Source organism: Mustela nigripes, chromosome 12 (genome assembly GCF_022355385.1).
Source record: "Mustela nigripes isolate SB6536 chromosome 12, MUSNIG.SB6536, whole genome shotgun sequence".
Taxonomy (NCBI): Eukaryota; Metazoa; Chordata; class Mammalia; order Carnivora; family Mustelidae; genus Mustela; species Mustela nigripes.
In genome coordinates, this window is record NC_081568.1 from 57,947,984 (window position 1) to 57,966,052 (window position 18,069).

The 18,069-nt window shown below is 52.4% G+C and overlaps 1 protein-coding gene across 2 annotated transcripts in view; it reads right to left on the bottom strand.

Moving 5' to 3' along the window:
* SLIT3 (slit guidance ligand 3) overlaps positions 1-18,069 on the bottom strand; it is a 589,038-nt gene that overhangs the window by 84,266 nt on the left and 486,703 nt on the right. For both annotated transcript variants that reach the window (XM_059417324.1, XM_059417323.1), the window contains exons 12-14: positions 16,644-16,715; positions 5,344-5,487; positions 3,956-4,119 (exon numbers count right to left, since the gene is read on the bottom strand). In XM_059417324.1, coding sequence (XP_059273307.1) covers positions 3,956-4,119; positions 5,344-5,487; positions 16,644-16,715 — 380 coding nt within the window. The remainder of the gene's footprint in view (positions 1-3,955; positions 4,120-5,343; positions 5,488-16,643; positions 16,716-18,069) is intronic.

Sequence of the window (18,069 nt, forward strand, 5' to 3'; positions counted from 1 at the left end):
TGGATCTGTAGCAGTCTGATCTCCCGGCCTCTTCAATGAAGAGACAGGCACAGCTTCCGGTGGGCTAACAAAGCTGCAACGCTCTTCTTCAGGAAAAGCGCCTTTGATATTCCACACCTCAGGAGTCTCCTCAGGTGCCCAGAAACCCTCGGGCTGACAGACACTGATCCCAGATGACTTGACGTATCGTGGTGGTGTGGGTATGGCATCAAAAGAAAATACAGGACCTTAGCCAGGGAGAAAGACGGGGAAGCCGATGGAGCCCTGGGTTTGGGACTAGGAAACCTACAATCCCGACTGTCTGCAAACACTGACTTTCACAGAGGAGGTGAGCAGTTCCCATCAGGATGAGTGGCCTCTTTTAGAATAAGAGAAGGAAGGGGAGGGGGAGGGCACCAGATTCTAGGGTCCTTCCTGATTTCCAGATTTCCAGGGATGGAAGTGGAGTGGGTGGAGGGTCCAACAACCAACTCTTTCTGGGTGCCGCGGGCCTAGGTGAGGGCACCCAGCCTCCAGATCCCTATCCACAACAGATCAGGGGCAGTTTTTATGAACTTCCTCCCAAGCCACTGGGAGGACATGTGTCTATCTTGAAGAGGCCAGAGTCGGGGCCCAGGGACTGGGACCCTCCCTATTCTTGCCCTCTGACAGGAGAGACTGAGTTGCTGCTCCTCTACAGGGTGCTTTTGGGACAAGATGGTACATCTCGCCTGTGCATACATAGGTTGTCTGCAATGGTTGGTCAGTGGGTCAAGGTCACATCACAGCCCAGATCTGACCTCTTTCAAAGCCCTCCCACCTGACCAGCAAGAGGCAGTCACTGCAACCTGGTCTCAACCTTGCTTCGATCCCTGGACATGCAGGGCTCTGCCACACTCTGGTTTGGGGATTTCATATTCCAGTTTGATCAGAGCAGGGAAAAATCATCCCTGCTTCCAAGCCTTCAAACGTGCTCTTTGATTTCCTTCAACAAAAAGAAAAGGGAAGACACTGGAGAAAATTTTCTCAGTACATCAGAGGTGCTGGGTTTCAGATCTTGCAAATACTACTCTCTAACCTCGGACAATATGGTTCTGCTGTGCGGGCCTCCATTCCACCATCTCTGGCAGGGACCGGGCGATTACTGAGTTCTCTAAGACTCTTAACGCCCTGAGTGGGGTCATGTCTTTTGCCTTCTCTGTACATACCACATCACCACCTTCCGTGCTTTTCCCCGTGAATTTCTTCTTGCCAACAGATCTCTACACACAAAGGGAGGGGGTGTGACGGAAGACGGGCAGCATCTTCCAACTGCCAAGGGCTCCCCTGGGGATGGGCTTGGGGTCCCAGCCAGCCAGACAGTGCCTTTTCAGGGGAACTTAATCCAATGGCCAGATGACCCCAGCTGGCAGTGTTCACCTCTAACCCGATATTGTTGCCCAAGGCGGCGGATGCAGCTGATAGAGGCAGACACAGGGCAGCTGGGAGCCAGACGCCCTGCCTAAGGAGGGGCTTCATGGGCTGCAGGAGCAGCTCTCAAATTGGATTCTAATTACATCAGCTGTCTTTGCAATGGGGGTGCTTTTAAGGGAAAGTAAAACAGTTATTATCTGTCAACTCCAGTATGTGTCACCTGCCCCTCCTTCTTCTGGAGCTTCCTGGAAATACAGAGCTTTGGACCTATGGCTTCTGTATCCCCTAAAGCCAAGGGAGGTCTGGGCCCCAGTGTCTGTCAAAGCCCAGGCCTCTGATGCTCCCCAGTAGCTCTCTCTACCTCTCCTCTCTGCAGCTAGATGAAATAATAGCACACAGAACGTTCTATGTCAGGCGTCAGCTCTGACATTCTCTACCTTTATAGAAATAATCTGCTTAGTATTGATTATAAAAAGGCTTTTAGACAGGGTCAGTCCAAGAACCCTGCACTTCTGTTTCTTTTTACAATTTCCAACCACTCCTGCCCTCCATAGGAAAAGCAGCCAGGATCTCTCCCATACCAGTGTAGGCAGGTAGGGGCAGAACAAGAGAACGGGGCGTTATTGTGTCCTGGGTCAGGTAGCTGTTCGCTTTTCTACTTGGTCTGTCTGCACGTCCCCCCTGCCACCCCGAGTCCCAACCTACAGTCATTCCTAGGCACTTGTCCAGATTCGGTCCCTGGGAGATGCCGGTCCTAGGACCCTGGGCTGATTCCACTCCTGCTCTGCCCCCCCAGAGTCTTGGCATCAACCCGGAGCCTTGACATCACAATGGAAGACCAAAGGGTTGGGGTCAGCAGGTGGTACCCCGTCCTCCTCTGTGTCTTACTGCCCCTCTTCTGCAGCACCACTGCTTGTCAGAGCTAATAAACTCAGCCCTGGACAGATTTGGAGAGGAACAGAATGGGAAGAGGGAATAAGAGGTGCGTGTTATGAGAAAGGCCCTGGGGAAGAAGGGCTGCTCTTCAGGAGACACCTCTGGGCTGGGAGAGGGTTTTCCTCCCAGAGATGCTGCTGGCCCCAAGAAGGAACTTTAGGAAGGGTTGCAGAGAGTCGGGGGCAGGCCATGAGACTGTGAAAGGAGTCACCCAAGCAGTTGGACTGCCTTCCCAAATGTTCCTTCTCTCCTACACGCTGTGCAGCATTGAGGAGTCAACCAGACTTGGGGTCTGGTCCTCCCTCCGGCATCTGCTTGCTATAACTGTGGGGTGGGTGCCCTTTGACCTCTAAGGCCCTGGCTTCCTCAGCTGCAAAAAGGGGACCCCTCCCCGCTGAGCTCAGAGGACTGACTAGTGGAAGAACCAGATCGAATGAGGGGCACTCAGCCCAGAGTTCATCACTGGCCAGAAACTGCTCTTGTAATTGACATTGTTATTCTGTGGAAGACAAAGTGGGACCAATGCCTCATTTGGGCACAGAGTCCCTGTGGTACCGCCAAGCCCTTTCCAGGTATTAGTTGCTGAAAAAGCAAATGGCTGAAGTTTACCCCTCTGGAGACATGGACTAAATGATCTGACTTAGAGGCCAAGAACAACATGAAAGAGGCAGAAGTCTGTCTGCTGGTCTTCTCCTGGCCACCAGGGCCCACGCTGCCCTTCTCCCCGGGAGAACTCGCTTCCATAAGATGCTCTTGGGCAGGAGAGAAGAAGGGCTCTTGCTGACACACAGATTGTAAGGGCTTGTGCCAACCCCTCAGCCCATCATACACAATGCAGCATGGTGATTTTTTCCAGCAGCAACTGACACACATGGTTGGCATTTTTAACGGCCTGTTCATCTAGCTCCTGGATCAAGGACAGCTACGTCTCTTTCTAAGATGAACCAAGAACTCCCCTGCCATTCACCCTTGGTATCTTTCCCGGGTGTGGATGGGAGGAAGGTTCCAGAGAGAGCTTGGAAATGGAAGGGCAAGGCTTTGCTTTCCCACCGAGCACTTTGCTGTTCTCTTCATATGCAGAGTGCACCAATCTAGGGCAGAGGAGTTAGCCTGCAAAAATGTCCATGAAATCTGTAACAAACTCTGGCCTAAGGGCTGTACCAAAGGTGGTCTCAGAAGGGACGGGAGGCCCCCCAGATTACACGCCGCCTGCAGCCTCGCCTGGGACATATTTATTTCCCTATCTGCCATTTGGGGAGCACACCTTGGGAACTAAAAGAAAGTAAATCGTGGCCTCTAAAAGGCACATGGGCAGAGACTGGCCTTCCCCTAGCTTCCACCTGGCCCTGGAGATGGGCTGCCACCTGGGTTCTGTCTCTCCTGAAATTGTGCACCCTCCTCCAATGCTTTTATTGTGTGTGTGTGTGTATGTGTGTGTGTGTTTTATTTTAAATCCATAAGGTAATTGGTTTTCTGCAGGCCTAACTGAATTTCCCCAATTTAATTTGCAAAGATGCTCCCTAGGAGCCATTACAGTGCTTGCTGTCCTCCAGATTGGATTACTGGCCTCTCTGGGGCTGCTGTGCTCTGAGTCGGAAGGTGGGGCCCAGCCCCTTAACCTGATTACCTGAGCAGCGGAACTTCTTGCTCTTGATCTGGCCGATGCGCTTGTTGGCCAGCCGGCGCGGGCTGCTGCAGCGGGCCCCGCTCGTCTCGATGGGGTTGTCCTGCAGGTAGTCAGCCAGCCACTTCAGGTGGCAGTCACACACAAACGGGTTTTGGGCCAAGTGGCTGTGAGAGGGAGGAGAACGGATCAGGAGTGACCCAGGGTGCCGTGCTCCACCACCACTTTCCTGGTGCTGGGCCCCTCGCTTGGGGTGGGGGGGCAGCAGGGAGCTGAGCGGGGGAGGCCTGCTGTGGGCCAGAGACTGTCCCAGGTGCAGCTGGCAGCCAGCTGGTGGGGGGTGGCGTACGGAGGGGGGACCATGTCCCTGCTCTCCTGACTCGGGCAGGACCCACCACTGATCTCGCCTCGGACCCACACCAGTTCTGATGGGCCACATAACATGGCAGGCTCAGGGTCTGTCCTTACAGCCGCCCAGATTGGACTTCTTCAAGCTCCATAAGGCCAGGCACAGAAAGCGGCTGGCATGGTGACTGGCACATGGCGGGCGTCCCACACAGAGTAGTGGGTACTGCTGCTCGCCTCGTTGCCGGGCCAGCACCGTGGTTTGGCTTCCTCTGGCTCATGAGAAAACCCTTCTCCGTGCCAACACGGTGCTCAGCACGTGGTTGCTGTTCAACATACAGCGGCCGTTCTTAACACTTTATCAGCACCTGCCTCTGGCTACAGGGAAGTACCAGGTGACTTAGAAGGTGTCCAGAAGCCCCAGGTTCAAGATCAGGCCCAGGCTGGGCTGAGATCTTCCCAGGTGTCTTGTACCTGACGGGGTGACTTAGGAACATCTGCAGTGCTCGGGAGTGGGGAATTGCTCCCTGAGGATGGAGGGGAAATGCTCCGAGTGCCTGCACCAGAGCTTTGGTTTTGCAGGGTGGTGGTGGGGTGGTTTTGAGGGGGACAGGACTGGGCTATCAGCAGAGACGGAGGCGGCTCAGAATACACTGGCCACAGTGGTTAAGAGAGCAGGTGAGCTGCAACTCTGCCATTCATATCCTGCTTCTTACTAGCTGTGCAACCTTGAGTAAGTTAACTTAACCTCTCTGTGCCCTGGTTTCCTCACAGAGAAATGAGAGATCATAACAGCACCTACCTCAAAGGGCTGCTGAGGCCTAAAGTTCTCACTACAGGGGAAAGTCCTCAGCAAGGTGTGGAGTACCAGGGGAGTGCTCAGTAGGGGTGAGTGAGAACCACTGTTACTAGTCCTTCCTCACCGCAGGCTCTAGACCTCCTCCTGGACATGCTCACTTTGCCTTCTCTGGGATGCTCTGTGTGTCTGGGTGTCTGGGGTCACTTGCTTTCTGGGCACGTGCTGCCACTTGCGGGGGTGTACTCACAGGGTCTGGATGGCCTGCAGAGGGGCAAAGAGTCCCTTGCTGATGGTCTGCAGCTTGTTGTCATAGAGGGAGAGCAGGTTGAGGTTCTGCAGGTCCTGAAATGTGTTCACGCGCAGACAGTTGATCTTGTTGGCATTGAGGAGGCTGCAAGCAGGAGAGAGGCCAGTGACTCTGTAATCCTGCCACTTCCCTGTGGAGCAAGGCTGTGCCCACAGGTGACAGGCTACAGACTCCGCGTGCGCCTTACAGCCACGGCCCCTGCTGCTGAGAGTGGGTGGTGGGGGTTGGGGGGGTGTTCCTGCATCCCTGTGGCCCCTGGAACTCCACACACATCTGGGCACCTGTACACCACTTAGCATGGGTGCTGCGTCACAGGCTGAGGTCACCTGGAGCCTTCCCTGTGCCTTCGGGGGGGAGGCTGGAAACAGCATGGCCATGCTTTCCTTTCTGCTTTAGAATGCGGAGCTTCCAGGAATTGCAAAAACAATCACTGGGCACCATCGTGCTAAAGCTTGCGTTGATTGACGAAGGGCAATTTTGACTCAGAGAACTCCTTGGAGTGCTTCTGAACCACGGGTCCCGCTGGAAATCTGATGGCGGTTATAGGCCGTGCGATCTCCCAGAAAAATACACCCATGGGTGAGCATCCTCCCTTTGATGTGTGTGCACACATGCACGCATGCGGATGGAACCTCGTGTGACCTGACCTCTGCCCCGTCCCTCTCACCCACGTACACACGCTCATGACACTTCTGTTCCTCAAACACCCCACAAGCGTTTAGCCCAGGTCCTTTGAACACACTCTTTACCCACTTTCATCAGGTGGTTCCTTCCCCTCCTCTGGTCTCAGTGTGGATGTCACCTCCTTGGAGAGCCCGGCCCCGATCCCCTCATCCACAGCAAGGCCCCCAGGCTCCCCACCATGGTGTCCCATAGCCCAGTTTACTGTCTTCGTAGCAAGCGTCTCGATTTGTGATGGACGTTCACTGCTGCTTATCATTTACCTCCCGCCTATGATGACTATAAGCCCCGATGGCACAAATGACATCTCTTTTCTTCCCTTTCTTCTTAGTGCTTCTTAGTGAATAAGAAATACACCCAACCCCATCCACAACTCCAGGGGGCCACAATCCGCTGAGGGGGCACCCATCTGCCCTGGTTTTAGAGCCTCAGACCCCTCCCTCCACCAAAAACAAATAAGCAAGCAAACAAACAAGCAGCACTAGAGGAAGCTGCCTTTCCAGAAAAGCTCTGGTCCAGCACAGGGGATGCTGTGAGGCTTCTAGGAGCATCCTCCAGAACAGGGTTGGCAAGTCAAGAAAATCTGAGTCCTAAGAATTTCCCTTACAATGTTAGACCGACTAGTTGTGCCCTCTTAACTGGCGTAAAATCAGTTCTCATTCCCTCTTTGATCGAAGAGAGGATGGGGAGAACTAAACTAACCAGTAAAAATGTTAAATTTTTAAAATTTCCCCTTTCAAGGCTGGCTCAGTGCTTCTCCCATGGGGGAATGGACCAGGAGACTCGTCGTGGGCTGGCTTGCCTCTGGAGGCCCAGACACCAGGGTCCAGGGGGACTGGAGTTGGTGATGATGAGGCTGCCCCCGGGCGCCCCGTCATCTGTGCCACGGCTCCCTTGCTGCAGGCCCGTCCTCCCAGTGGGCCCCCTGCAGCCTGTGTGTGGGCAGGCAGCTGCAGCAGCGACAAGGGGAAAAATGCCTGTTTAATCTGGCTAATAGTGGGCAGAGTCCCAAGGGTTCACACAGATGTCCTCCTGGAGGAAAGCTCTCACTACTAGAATAGTTTTCTTGTTTTCCAAAGTGCTTTCCTGGCATCCCATTGTTCCCACGGTAACCTGGGCAGATGGGCAGGGCCAGCCTCCTACGTATAGGTGAGAAAACGGAGGCTAAGAGTGTGGTGGCTTGGTCAAGGTCACACGTGTTGCCAGGGAGCATGCTGGAGGCAGTTACAAGAATTGAGGTCTCTGGAGGGTGCACTTTCTTCTTTATGAATGTCTTATACACCCCACCCATCTGTCTATCTCCTTGGTGGCAGGTCCCCAAGAGTTTCCTGTGCTTTGTGTATGACACTTCAGTCAAGGTCACTCTCCAAGGAGGGCACCATGGAGAAAAGCTGGAGGGACCCAGCACGGCCGAGCGCCCACAGGGAGGGAACAGACCCGTCACACAGGCTTGTTTGTATCTGGTTTGCTTGTTTACAAAGAAGAATAAAGTATGTGGTGAGAGATTTGTTCCAAACCTTGATATTCAGGGCCTTTTGAGGACATCACTTTGCTAGGAAACATTGAACAATTCAGGAAAGAGACCAAGTCAGAGGTCTGATGGTCTGAGGAGGGAACACCCCCCCCACACACACACACACAAGATCTTACAACATCCCACATGCAAATCTGTTTATTTACCCTCCCAGTGTTTTAAAATCAGGAAATCTCTCTCTCTCTCTCTCTCTCTCACACACACACACACACACATCAGATTTCTATTTCCTTTAGAAAAAAACTTTTTTTTAAGACGCTCTAGTAATGTTGCATACCCTGGAGGTGGCCACGGAGTGGCCGTCCCCCTTAGATAGGACCGCTGCCCCCTTTGCCACAGTCCTCACTGGTCCCTATAGTATCTTTCACTAGTTTCTTCTCCCATCTCTCCTAAGTGGGCACTCATTTTGGGGACCCTCGTGCAGATGAGCGAGCCCGGCTGCCGCTCTGGGGAATGCTGGACATCGGACAAGGAAGAGGCCCACAGGGAGAGTGCCATGGTGACCTGGACCTGCCTTGAAAGGGTATCCCAGTGGCCTGCTACTCTGGCCCTCCTCACTCATAGGAACTACTGAGGCTTCTTGTTACCTGCTGCTTCGAGATGTTTTAGTGTGGGATGCTAGCACCAAGACAGGAGGCATCAAAACAAGCCGGGTTGGCGGAATGACCAGGCAAAGACAGCATGAGGTGCTGAGCACATGAGGAAACGTTCTCTCCCAGGATGCCTGCCTCTAAGGCAAGACACGTAGGTGCAGGGAGAGATAAAATTAAGTTGCTTATCCAGATTTAGATGCTGGGGACAGTCTTGCTGATCCCTAGCTCCAGCAAGATCTGAAAACCTGTCGTCCTGGCCTCTGTCCTTTGGGAGGAAGGTTGGTGGCTACTCAGCTCCATCTGCCTTCCACGGGGGGACCTCCGAGCTACCTGGTACGCGGACAAGAGTTGGAGGGGAATTAAGAAAACACACTGGGATAGAGCAAAGAGGTAGTAGCTATCCGGAATGGGGTTCAGCACTTCCCTAAGAAGTCCTGAAGACAGGCCTTCTCAGTATTTCACTGGAGGGACTGGTTCTCCCTCTTTCTCCTTCAAGGCTGCTCCATCTGTCCTGTCCCATGACATCACCCCCCTCTGAGGAGCAGCCATGTAGCTGCTGGTGGACGGATACTGAAAACACAGTGTCATCTCTAGAGATACCACTCTGTGCGGCACTAGGATTGTCCTCACTTGGCGGGAGAGGAGACCGAGGGTCAGAGTGGTGACGGCTTTGACCAAGGTCATCCAGTGATAAGTAAAGGGTCAGCCTGACTTCAGACTTCAACTCTTTCCACCATATAATATCCAACTGTCTTTTCTGTGCCCATTGGAGGGTGCTCCTTGACTCTGGGAGTGGCTGTTTTTGCTAGCTTGGAAATGCACCTGGGCATAGAATGCACCAGGTGGACATAGGCCTTGCCTCTTGGTTGTGTAGAGGTATCAGGAATCCTGCCAACTCTTAGGAAGGACGTGGCACCAAGCTGTCAGAGATGGGACACTCTTTGGGACACTCACCAAATTGCCATTGGCACAAAGTGGCTGGTTCTTCACCGAGGGGCTCACATATGTACAAAGCAGGGTTCCCACTGCCCAGCGATCATTGACCACATGCTGATTTGGGAGCTGGTATATGCATGGCTCCCCTGAATTCTCACTCTACCCTGGGCAGATCAGGGGGCAGTGATGAAGCAGAGACAACAGCGTCCCTCATGCAAGATGAGAAGCTCCAGGGTGCCTGGGTGGCTCAGCTGGTTAAGCGGCTGCCTTCAGCTCAGGTCATGATCCTGGAGCCCCAGGATCGACTCCCTGCTCATCGGGGAGTCTGCTTCTCCCTCTGACTTCTCCCCCTCATGCGCTGTCTCTCTCAAATAAATAAATAAAATCTTAAAAAAAAAAAAAAAAAAAAAAGATGAGAAGCTCCAGCTTGCCTCTAACTCCAAACTTTGACCTCCTGACTTCATCCCAGCTTAGTCTGTTGGGTCCAGGGAATCAGGGGCTGGGGGCATACCATGCTCATAAATATTTCCCCCCAAAGCATATTGAACCACTTTGTGGGGCCACCTCCTCCCAGAGCCACCTGCTCCCAGGCCCACCTCCCAAAGGGCCTCAGAGGTCTCATAAGCAAAAGAAGAGGGGGACTGAGATGGTCAGGCCAGACGAAGAGCAGGGCCACATGACCCTACCGGTAACAAGCACGATGCTCAGCCAGGTACCCTCCAAAGCCCTTACAAACACGAACTCATGAATCTCCACACATTCTCCTGCAGGACGAGTGCCATCTCTGTGTGGCTGATGACACCACTAGGACAGAGAAGGCTTAAGTACCAGTGACCAAACTTGCACAGCTAGTAAGTGTAGGCTGAGAAGTGAACCCAAGCTATCTTAGCCCGAAGACTTTGCTCCCACCTAGGTGCCACCCTGATGCCCACAAAGGGGCCTGGGGAATCACCTAATGCCTCTGGGAGGAGGTGGCCGAATGTTCTCCGTAGAAGTTCCCACGGACTTTGTGACTTTGTGATGATTCTGCAATAAAATAAAACAAAACGAAAAGCGCCATGCTCCCCTAAGAGGAGATTAAGGAAAGTGGGAGCACACGGATATCGCCTTCTACATTTATTTCCAGCATGAGCCCTAACGAGGCCCTCGGCCGCCCCTCTTCTCGGAGCACGTTCAGCTTCCACATATGTTCCGTGTCAAGAGGTATTAGCACTCAGCCCACTGACTAACCAACGTAACGACGCTGCTGAGAGATAATCCTTTCCAGAGCTGTTGCCTTCAGAAAAGGCAAGGCTGGAAGCAAGCCACTGAGAACCACAGAGAGAGAGAGAGAGTGTGTGTGTCTGTGTATGTGTGTGTTTAGGGGTGGGGTGGGGGGTTAAATACCCTGAGTCTGTGTTCAGGAGGGCCTTGTGACTCAGGTCCTTCTGCTAGGGGACTCGGCCTGGCCTGGCCACAGAAGTCCCAGCTGCTCTCCACATGGGGAGCAGCTGGCAGCTTCATTCCTTCAAGGCCCAGGTAGCACAGGAGAAAGAACCACGGCAGGGAGAGGAGGTCCGCCCTGATCGGTGAAGAGGACCCACCACCCCCAGTTTCCCTAAAGAAGCCAGTGACACAGAAGGCCACCGAGCCCCCAGTATTTGCCCCTGTCCTTGCCCACATATCCTCAGGGAAGAGTCCCATGGAGCTCATAGGCCTTTGCCGCAAGGTTTGGAAAACACGAACATCTGGAGTTGGGTTTACTGATAAATCGCATTAAAATCACCTTGGCAACTCCGGCAGTCCACGTGTTGATTCAGTGGCCCGGAGCTAACATTCTGGGTGGCATTTATATTCTCCACACCTGCCCACGGGTCTGTGGCAGACAGCGGAGACATTATCCCTCCTACTTCTGTGGTGTTTGTCGGGAAATGCCCTGAGCATGTTCAGACCCCACAGTGCAAGATTTTCTCAGAAAACTGGTGCCAAGAAATAGTAGGGTGACCCCCTCCCTGGAAATAAGCGAAACCCTTGCAGGAAAGACCATGGGACAGGAAGATGGCCCAGGATCCTCCTTGAGGGGCAGGGTAGGGGGTGGTGCTTTGTGGGTCCCCCTTTTCCTAACGCAAGGCTGGGGAGTCAGTTTCTGTCTCATAAACGCTCAGACGCAGATACACAGGAGGGGAAGGGTGGTACCAGTAAGGGCCTGGCATAGCCCTTTCTATGGTTCCTTCTTAGAAGAGCTCTCCCTCAAAGTATTTACCACTATTACACATGGGCATAAACTATTAGCGAGGACACCAATCTGGGGAGGTAGTTCGGACCTCTGATGAAGCTGCTGGGCACACAGTCAAGCCTCCCTCATTAATCTCTTCCTCTTTTTTTTTTTTTTTAATTTCTCCAGAATTAACCTCCGACCATCCTGAATTTCTTTATCTTACTCGTTTGCCTTAGAACAAATATTATGCTCTCACCCTTACCGTATCATGTGGGGGATTTGCTCCGACCTTCAGGAACCTACTGCAAGCAGACTCAGAGAGGAGCCAGGTGATGCCAAGGGCTAAGAGGTCAAGAATGTCTAACCTTGCCCTGGGCCACGTGGGGCTAAACGCCCATGCGTGAAAACAGGAGGAGCCCTCCCAGGCCCAACTAAGGACAAAGGGGACTGTTTCCTTCTCTCCTGATCATGGCTGCACTGCTGGTCACAAGCTGTGGGTTGTCATGGTGATTCCTGATGGGAGGGAAACTGCAAATGTAGCAATGCCAGCAGGTGGCCTGTCTGAGAAACAGGACCTCCTTGGAGTCCACAGACACAGGATGACTCTAGAAAGAGGGTTCAAGCAGAGGGAAGTGGAGACTGAGGGACCAGACAGGGAAGCCATCACTGGCTCTCTGCAGGTCAAAGGCCTTGCCTAGTGGGACCTGGCTTGGCTCCCCCTCTTCCTTAACAGTGACTAGGGTGGTCAATCGCCTTTCCATTGCCTCCTGCTTGCTAATTGGTCCTTTAAGAGGGGTGAGTTATTCACTTGATGACCAAGCATGGGATGACCCCGGACTTTCAGTCTCCCTGATGACCTTCCTTGGGAAGCCCCAGGTACAAGAGAAAGGGGAAACGGCTTCTCTCAGGAGTGCATCAAAAAGCAAATTTACTTCTGCAGCGGGGGAGAGTTCTCATCTTGCCTTGACCCAGTCTTTAAGGACAAGCAGCATCTTTGAGCCCACTCATGGGATTAGTAGGATGCCAAGGAACCGGAGGAAGTCCCAGGGAGACCGCAGCCCAGGACTGATACTGAGGCACAGCCAAAGGAACGAGATACAGTTAGCTCAGCGGCACCTCCTCCTTGGCTTGAGCCAGTGAGGAATGTTCGTTCCGTGGATCCCCAAACTAGCTCTGTAGATCTGCTTGGGACTGGGGCTGAAACAGAAGTCTCTGGCATGGACTCCAGAATTAGACTGCCTGAGTGCCAATGCTTTGCCACTTACATGCTGAGTGACGACGGCTATGTTCCTTAACCCTTCAATGCCTCAGTCTCCTCATCCATAAAATGGGCCTTTCAACAACACCTTCCTCTTAGCATTGTTGTAAGGATTAGAGAAGCATATAAGCATGTCAAACTCCTTTAGTACAGGCTCTGGAGCATAGTAAGTAGTCAGTAAATGTTAGCGGCTACTATTAGTAGCAGTGATATTACTTGAGAAACAGCTGGTGAGGAAAAGTGAGCTACGGGAGTGGAGTTTTGCTTACTGCCCTGTAATTGGCATGTTGCTTGGCAAACTCCAAGATTCTCAAATGGTTTTGTCTGCTTTCCAAGAAAATCAAACAACAGGTGCCTGGGTTGTCTTAACTTATTCCAGCCCAAAGACAGTCTGGTTTGGTTTAAGACCTCCTGGGGCAGGCTTAACATCGATCACAGCCAGTATTTACACGAAAGCTTCTGCCTCAAATGATGGCCCACCCCACTCAGGTGACTTCTATGCAGGCCACGCAATCAGTGAATGCTTTTTTTTTTTTTTTTCCTGGGGAAGCTGAAGCAGCACAACTGGCGGCTGCCTGTCAGAAGAGAAAGTGATGGTTCTAGAGACATGCTGATGGCTTTTCTTGCTTTGGGAGAGGTTGACCTTTGAGTTACAACATGAGGGATCTGGGGGCACTTGATTGGCTAATGTCCTAGGAACCCAGGAGCCTGGATAGGCAGGGGAATGGACAGGAACAGGAGCATCCTAAGTACTGATTCTAAGTTTCTGGTGAGGAAGGGGACAGGTGCAGCCCGGGACAAGAGGACAGGTCACCTCTCTGGTCATCCAGCTGCCTCCATCCCTGGAGTTGGGAGCATATGTGCAGTGGCATATCCTGTCCTAGCCGTGGCTTCTGAGATGTCTTCATGCGGGATATCTGACTTCTTAGAGGTTTAGGAGGGAGTCTCTAAACATATTTCAGGTCCCAGTGGGCGCTGGGCTTGCTCCCCAGCTGTCTGTTCTAAGGAGGGAAGCTGATAGACCACCACATGCTCCCCCTGGTGAGTGTCTGCAAGAATCGAACCTGTCTGGGATGAATTACAGGGAGACATACTAGCTATTTTGAAACATTCAAAGACTTTGAGAATAGCCTTTTCTGAGTTTCCCAGAAGCCATTACTAAGGTTTAGTATAAGAAAGGTAGCTTCCTAAGCTTCTCAGCACACAGTGATGATGCATTGCAAACACCACCAGTAAGAACAGGTGGGCTATGTCATAGAGGGCATGGGGCAGGGGTTTCTGCACCAGCTGGGTAGAAGATTGTGCTTGGAGCCCCGAAGTTCCTTTGACCTCTAAGATTTTGGGACTTAAACTAAAGGAGGTGACTCTTTTGAGGCTGACACCCAGAGGACAGGGCGTTGGGTTTAGGGGTTTACTATGAAGCTTTTCCACATAGACCCATTTGTGGCAGCTTCTGAGAAACTTGGAAGCCCGAGATGGCCTAGTGTTGGCCATCTGCTGGAACCAAGCTATGAAGAAATTGACCCGGAGGACAACCCAGGGATGGGGCAAATTTGGTGGGATGGCTGAAAAATTTTTTTTCTTTGGTGCAGAAATGGGACAAGGGGGTGCAGGCAGGACAACTCAATGTACCCACTTTGCTACAGGCAGCCTCACAAGTGCCAGGAAGGAAAGAGCTGGGATCACTTCACCGCAGAGACAGCTTGACTCTGTGATGTACCAATAATTTGAGAAACGGAGAGAGAAAAATAAACACAAACCTCTTGCAAAAAGCCTTTAAGTCAAAGGAGAGGAAATTACCCAGACTACCAGGGTATTCTAATCAGAGCCTTCTTATCAGAGTGTCTCCAGCCTAACAAGGAGAAATCCAATCTACAGCGGGCTGGACGCTAAATTCGATCTAATCAGGCCGTGCTTTCCAACTGCTCAGCAGCAGGTCAAAGCCCAATGACAGGCGGTGGCTGCTGCTTCTTTCTGGAAAGCAAGCCCTCCTAAGTTGTGTCAACTTTTGGGAGTGTGTGAGGGGGATGCTTTGTCTTTGCTCCCAACTACTCCATTCCATCTGCTCAAAACTGTGGTGGGATTGAACTAGAGCTGCCTTCCCTGCCCCTGCAAAGTCCTACGAGTTCTATTAATATCACTGCTGTCAGCTCCAAGCTGGGAGACATTTCCTTTTTTAAAAAACATGCATCCCCTCCCCCCACCCATGCATTTATTGATCTTTGCAACAAGCAATGCCCTGGGCTAGGCACTTTGATGCAAGCTAGGTTTCTCCTTAATGTATGCAAGGGCATTTTCCTGATCAGACATGCTGCATCAGACATGCTGATTGTAAAGGGATATTCACCCCAGCCCAGTGGAACACAACACCCCAAAATCTCCCTCAAGGCCCACGCTACTGTTACACTTCTTTCCAGGCATTAATAGCTACAGTTAGCTAGTTGATGGTGGTGGTTGTAACTTACAGCTTCTTTGCTAGAAGCAAAGGACACCATCTGTGAAACTCCCAGCTCCCCGCAGAGCCCTGGCGTGTCATTGTAACTAACAGCCTTCAAGGCTCACCTGAGGGCGGGGGACTTAAAACCCGTATGCCCACACAGACTCAGACTGAGACGGACGTGGAGACGGAGGTGATGGGGGATACAGACAAAAAGACCCGGAACCTTCCTTCCCTCACCTGCCACTTCATTACAACAAACCCGACGACTGCTCACAGACGACCGACCATCAGGCTGGGACAGCCACCGGGCGTTTTGTTCCTGACTGCGTGGTCCTGCGAGGACCTGTCCAGACCTGAGTCTTCCAGGACACAGGAAGGGTAGGGAGTGAAGATGCGGAAAGGGAAAGACTGAAGAAAATTCTTACATCTTCTTCCTTGAAGAGTCTTTGGGCATCACCCTGAGAAAGTGTTGCCAACCTTCCTCTCTGCTCGAGCCTCCGGCCTCCCTTCCAGCCGGAGACCAGCTTGACTCCCTGGTCCACAAACGCCTACCGTCAAGTTTGCTTAACTGCACGCGGGGACCTGGGGGGCCCCTTCCTCACCACCTGTGACTTGGGGATGGTTTTACAAAGATACAGGCACCCACTTGCTCACTCGTCGGCCCTCAGAGGCACTCTACTCAGGGGGCTGAGCGACTTCTCCAGGCTCCACACTGATTTTGCTGTGTGCCCGAGGGCAGGCCATTTACCTCCCTGAGACCTTGGTCTACTCCAGTGCTCCCAGGATACTCAAGATCGACTCCCAGGAACTGCGATGGTCACCGAGCGGGCAAACAAGTGTGCGCGCAGACACACACCCTGACACCCACTGCGCACGCACGCACACGCCACACTACCGCATCACAGACCAGAGATAACTCACCCCCATCATAAAATCTTTAAATACAGGACCAGCTAAGTTCCTCTCCTCATCAGAGTCCAATTATCTTCTTCAAACATTTAAGCTCAAATGACCAGAATAAAATAAATGCAAATAAATAATCTCAGAGCTTAAAATTCGAGGCAACAAATCTTCCTTTAAATTAAATAAACACATCCCCCCTCAGCCACATCTTAGCAAGAAAGAGTCGCACTGGTGACGGATTACGCTCTTCTGTATAATTATTTCACCACCCCTCCCCCACCCGTCTTCAAGGTCACATGCCCGACAGCAGCTCCCCTGCAGCTTTCTTGCAATATGGTGTGTCAGTGTTTTAGTTCCCTACTTTCCTAGCTCACCCCTGCAAGACGTTGCCCCTTGTAGATTCAACGCAGGCTTCATTCCGAGCCCCCAGATTTGTGGTCAGTGACTCATGCCCAGACCAGGCTCCTGAGCTACAGCATTTAGATTTGTTTACCTTGACCTTGGCCTCCCTCTGCCAACTCCCTGGTTTTCCTTCCACCAAAAAGAGGTGACAGAGGTGTGGGGTGGACAGCTCAGATTTTTTTTTCTTTTTGGTATGTGTAAACTCAAAAGAACGGTACAGTGTGTGGCTTGAAGTTTGCAGAAAAGAACCTGCAGAGAGTCCCCAAGACATACACAGTGACAAGGGGCCTACTCACAGCAGCTGTAGGGATACCAGTCCATCAAAGAGTCCCTTGGCAAGCTCCGTGATCTTGTTCCCATAGAGTACCCTGCAACAGAGCAGAGAAGAGAGCGGTCACCTTGGAGGCAAGGCCACTGGGACTCACTCCCGTAGAGGCCACCGCCTCGGCCAACTCCAGCGGGTGGGTGGGTGGGGTTTCTCATAGCATCTCCTTCTCCGGCCGGCCTCAGCCCCGCTCCTTACCAGGGGGACAGCGGGTGAGTGCCACCAGGGACTGGAGAGGCAGGCTGTGTGGGAGGCAAGGAGAAATGGGCTCTATCCTGTTTCACCCCTGGGCAGGCCAGTTCAATAAACCACAACAGGGAGCAGCAGTCCCTCTGTAGTGTCTCCCTGAGCGACTAGTATGACTCACACCTCGGCAGTAAAGAAGACGTGTAGGAAGCTGGTCAGCCCCGTGTCTTCTTGTCTTCAATGGGTATTGATCAGGCTGAGCCCAGCCTAGAGAACATTTCCTTTTAATATCCCATTGCATCCTAGGAATTCCTGAGCGGAGTTCCTTAATCATCCATCCAGACGGGGCTTTGGGGATCTGGGGTCCTATCCGGGTGGCACAGAAACTGCTGAGTCGAGGATTGGCTCTTGGGAAACACGGGAGAGCAAGGAACTGTGACCTCGGAGCAATGCCCCTGCACTCCAGCCCCTCTTTGAGCTGCAGGAACCAAGAGACTCTGAATTCTTTTACCCCTCTCTCCAGACCTCCAGGGTCCCTCACACTGTGTCTCCTGTTCATGGTCTGGCCTTCTGAAACTTGGTTGGGGGACGGGGCTTGGGGGAGAATTCTGCGGTCAGCCTCTCTGGCCCAGCGCCCAGGGCGTCTGGTTGGCCCTCTGCATAGGCGCTGAAGGCCACCGCTGGCCTCTTTCTGCTCTCCTCCGTGGCACAGCCTGCTTCTCTCGGTCTGGAGGAAACTGAGCGGGGAGAGCTTTTTTCTTTTTGTTTTTTTCCCTTTCAATTCCCTCTTGGGCCCTGAAATACACTGAATGGGTACAACATTCAATCCCCACTCAGACTTCAAATCCAGGCTGTTCCATGTCTTTGAGGAGACAAAATATTAGGGTGAGGAAATAGTAAATGGGAGCAATAAGCCAAGCCCCGTTTTCCAGACGCCACCGGGAAAAAGTGTCTCACTCAGCCGGCGGGTCTGTTTCATTAATGTTTCAACAAATTAATGAGTAAATAAAAGTCAGCATGATGGCTCAGACTCACATTTGTAATTCATATTAACGTCCCACTGCTCTCTGTGCCAAACGTTGTAGCGTCACTGTCTGCTCATCTCAGCTGATGTCAAAGCTTCTGGTGTAGCAGCAGCTGGTGGGGTGGTGGGACTGGGGACTTGGGGCAGGGCATTCTCCTATAACCCATCATCCCTCCAGATGGGACAG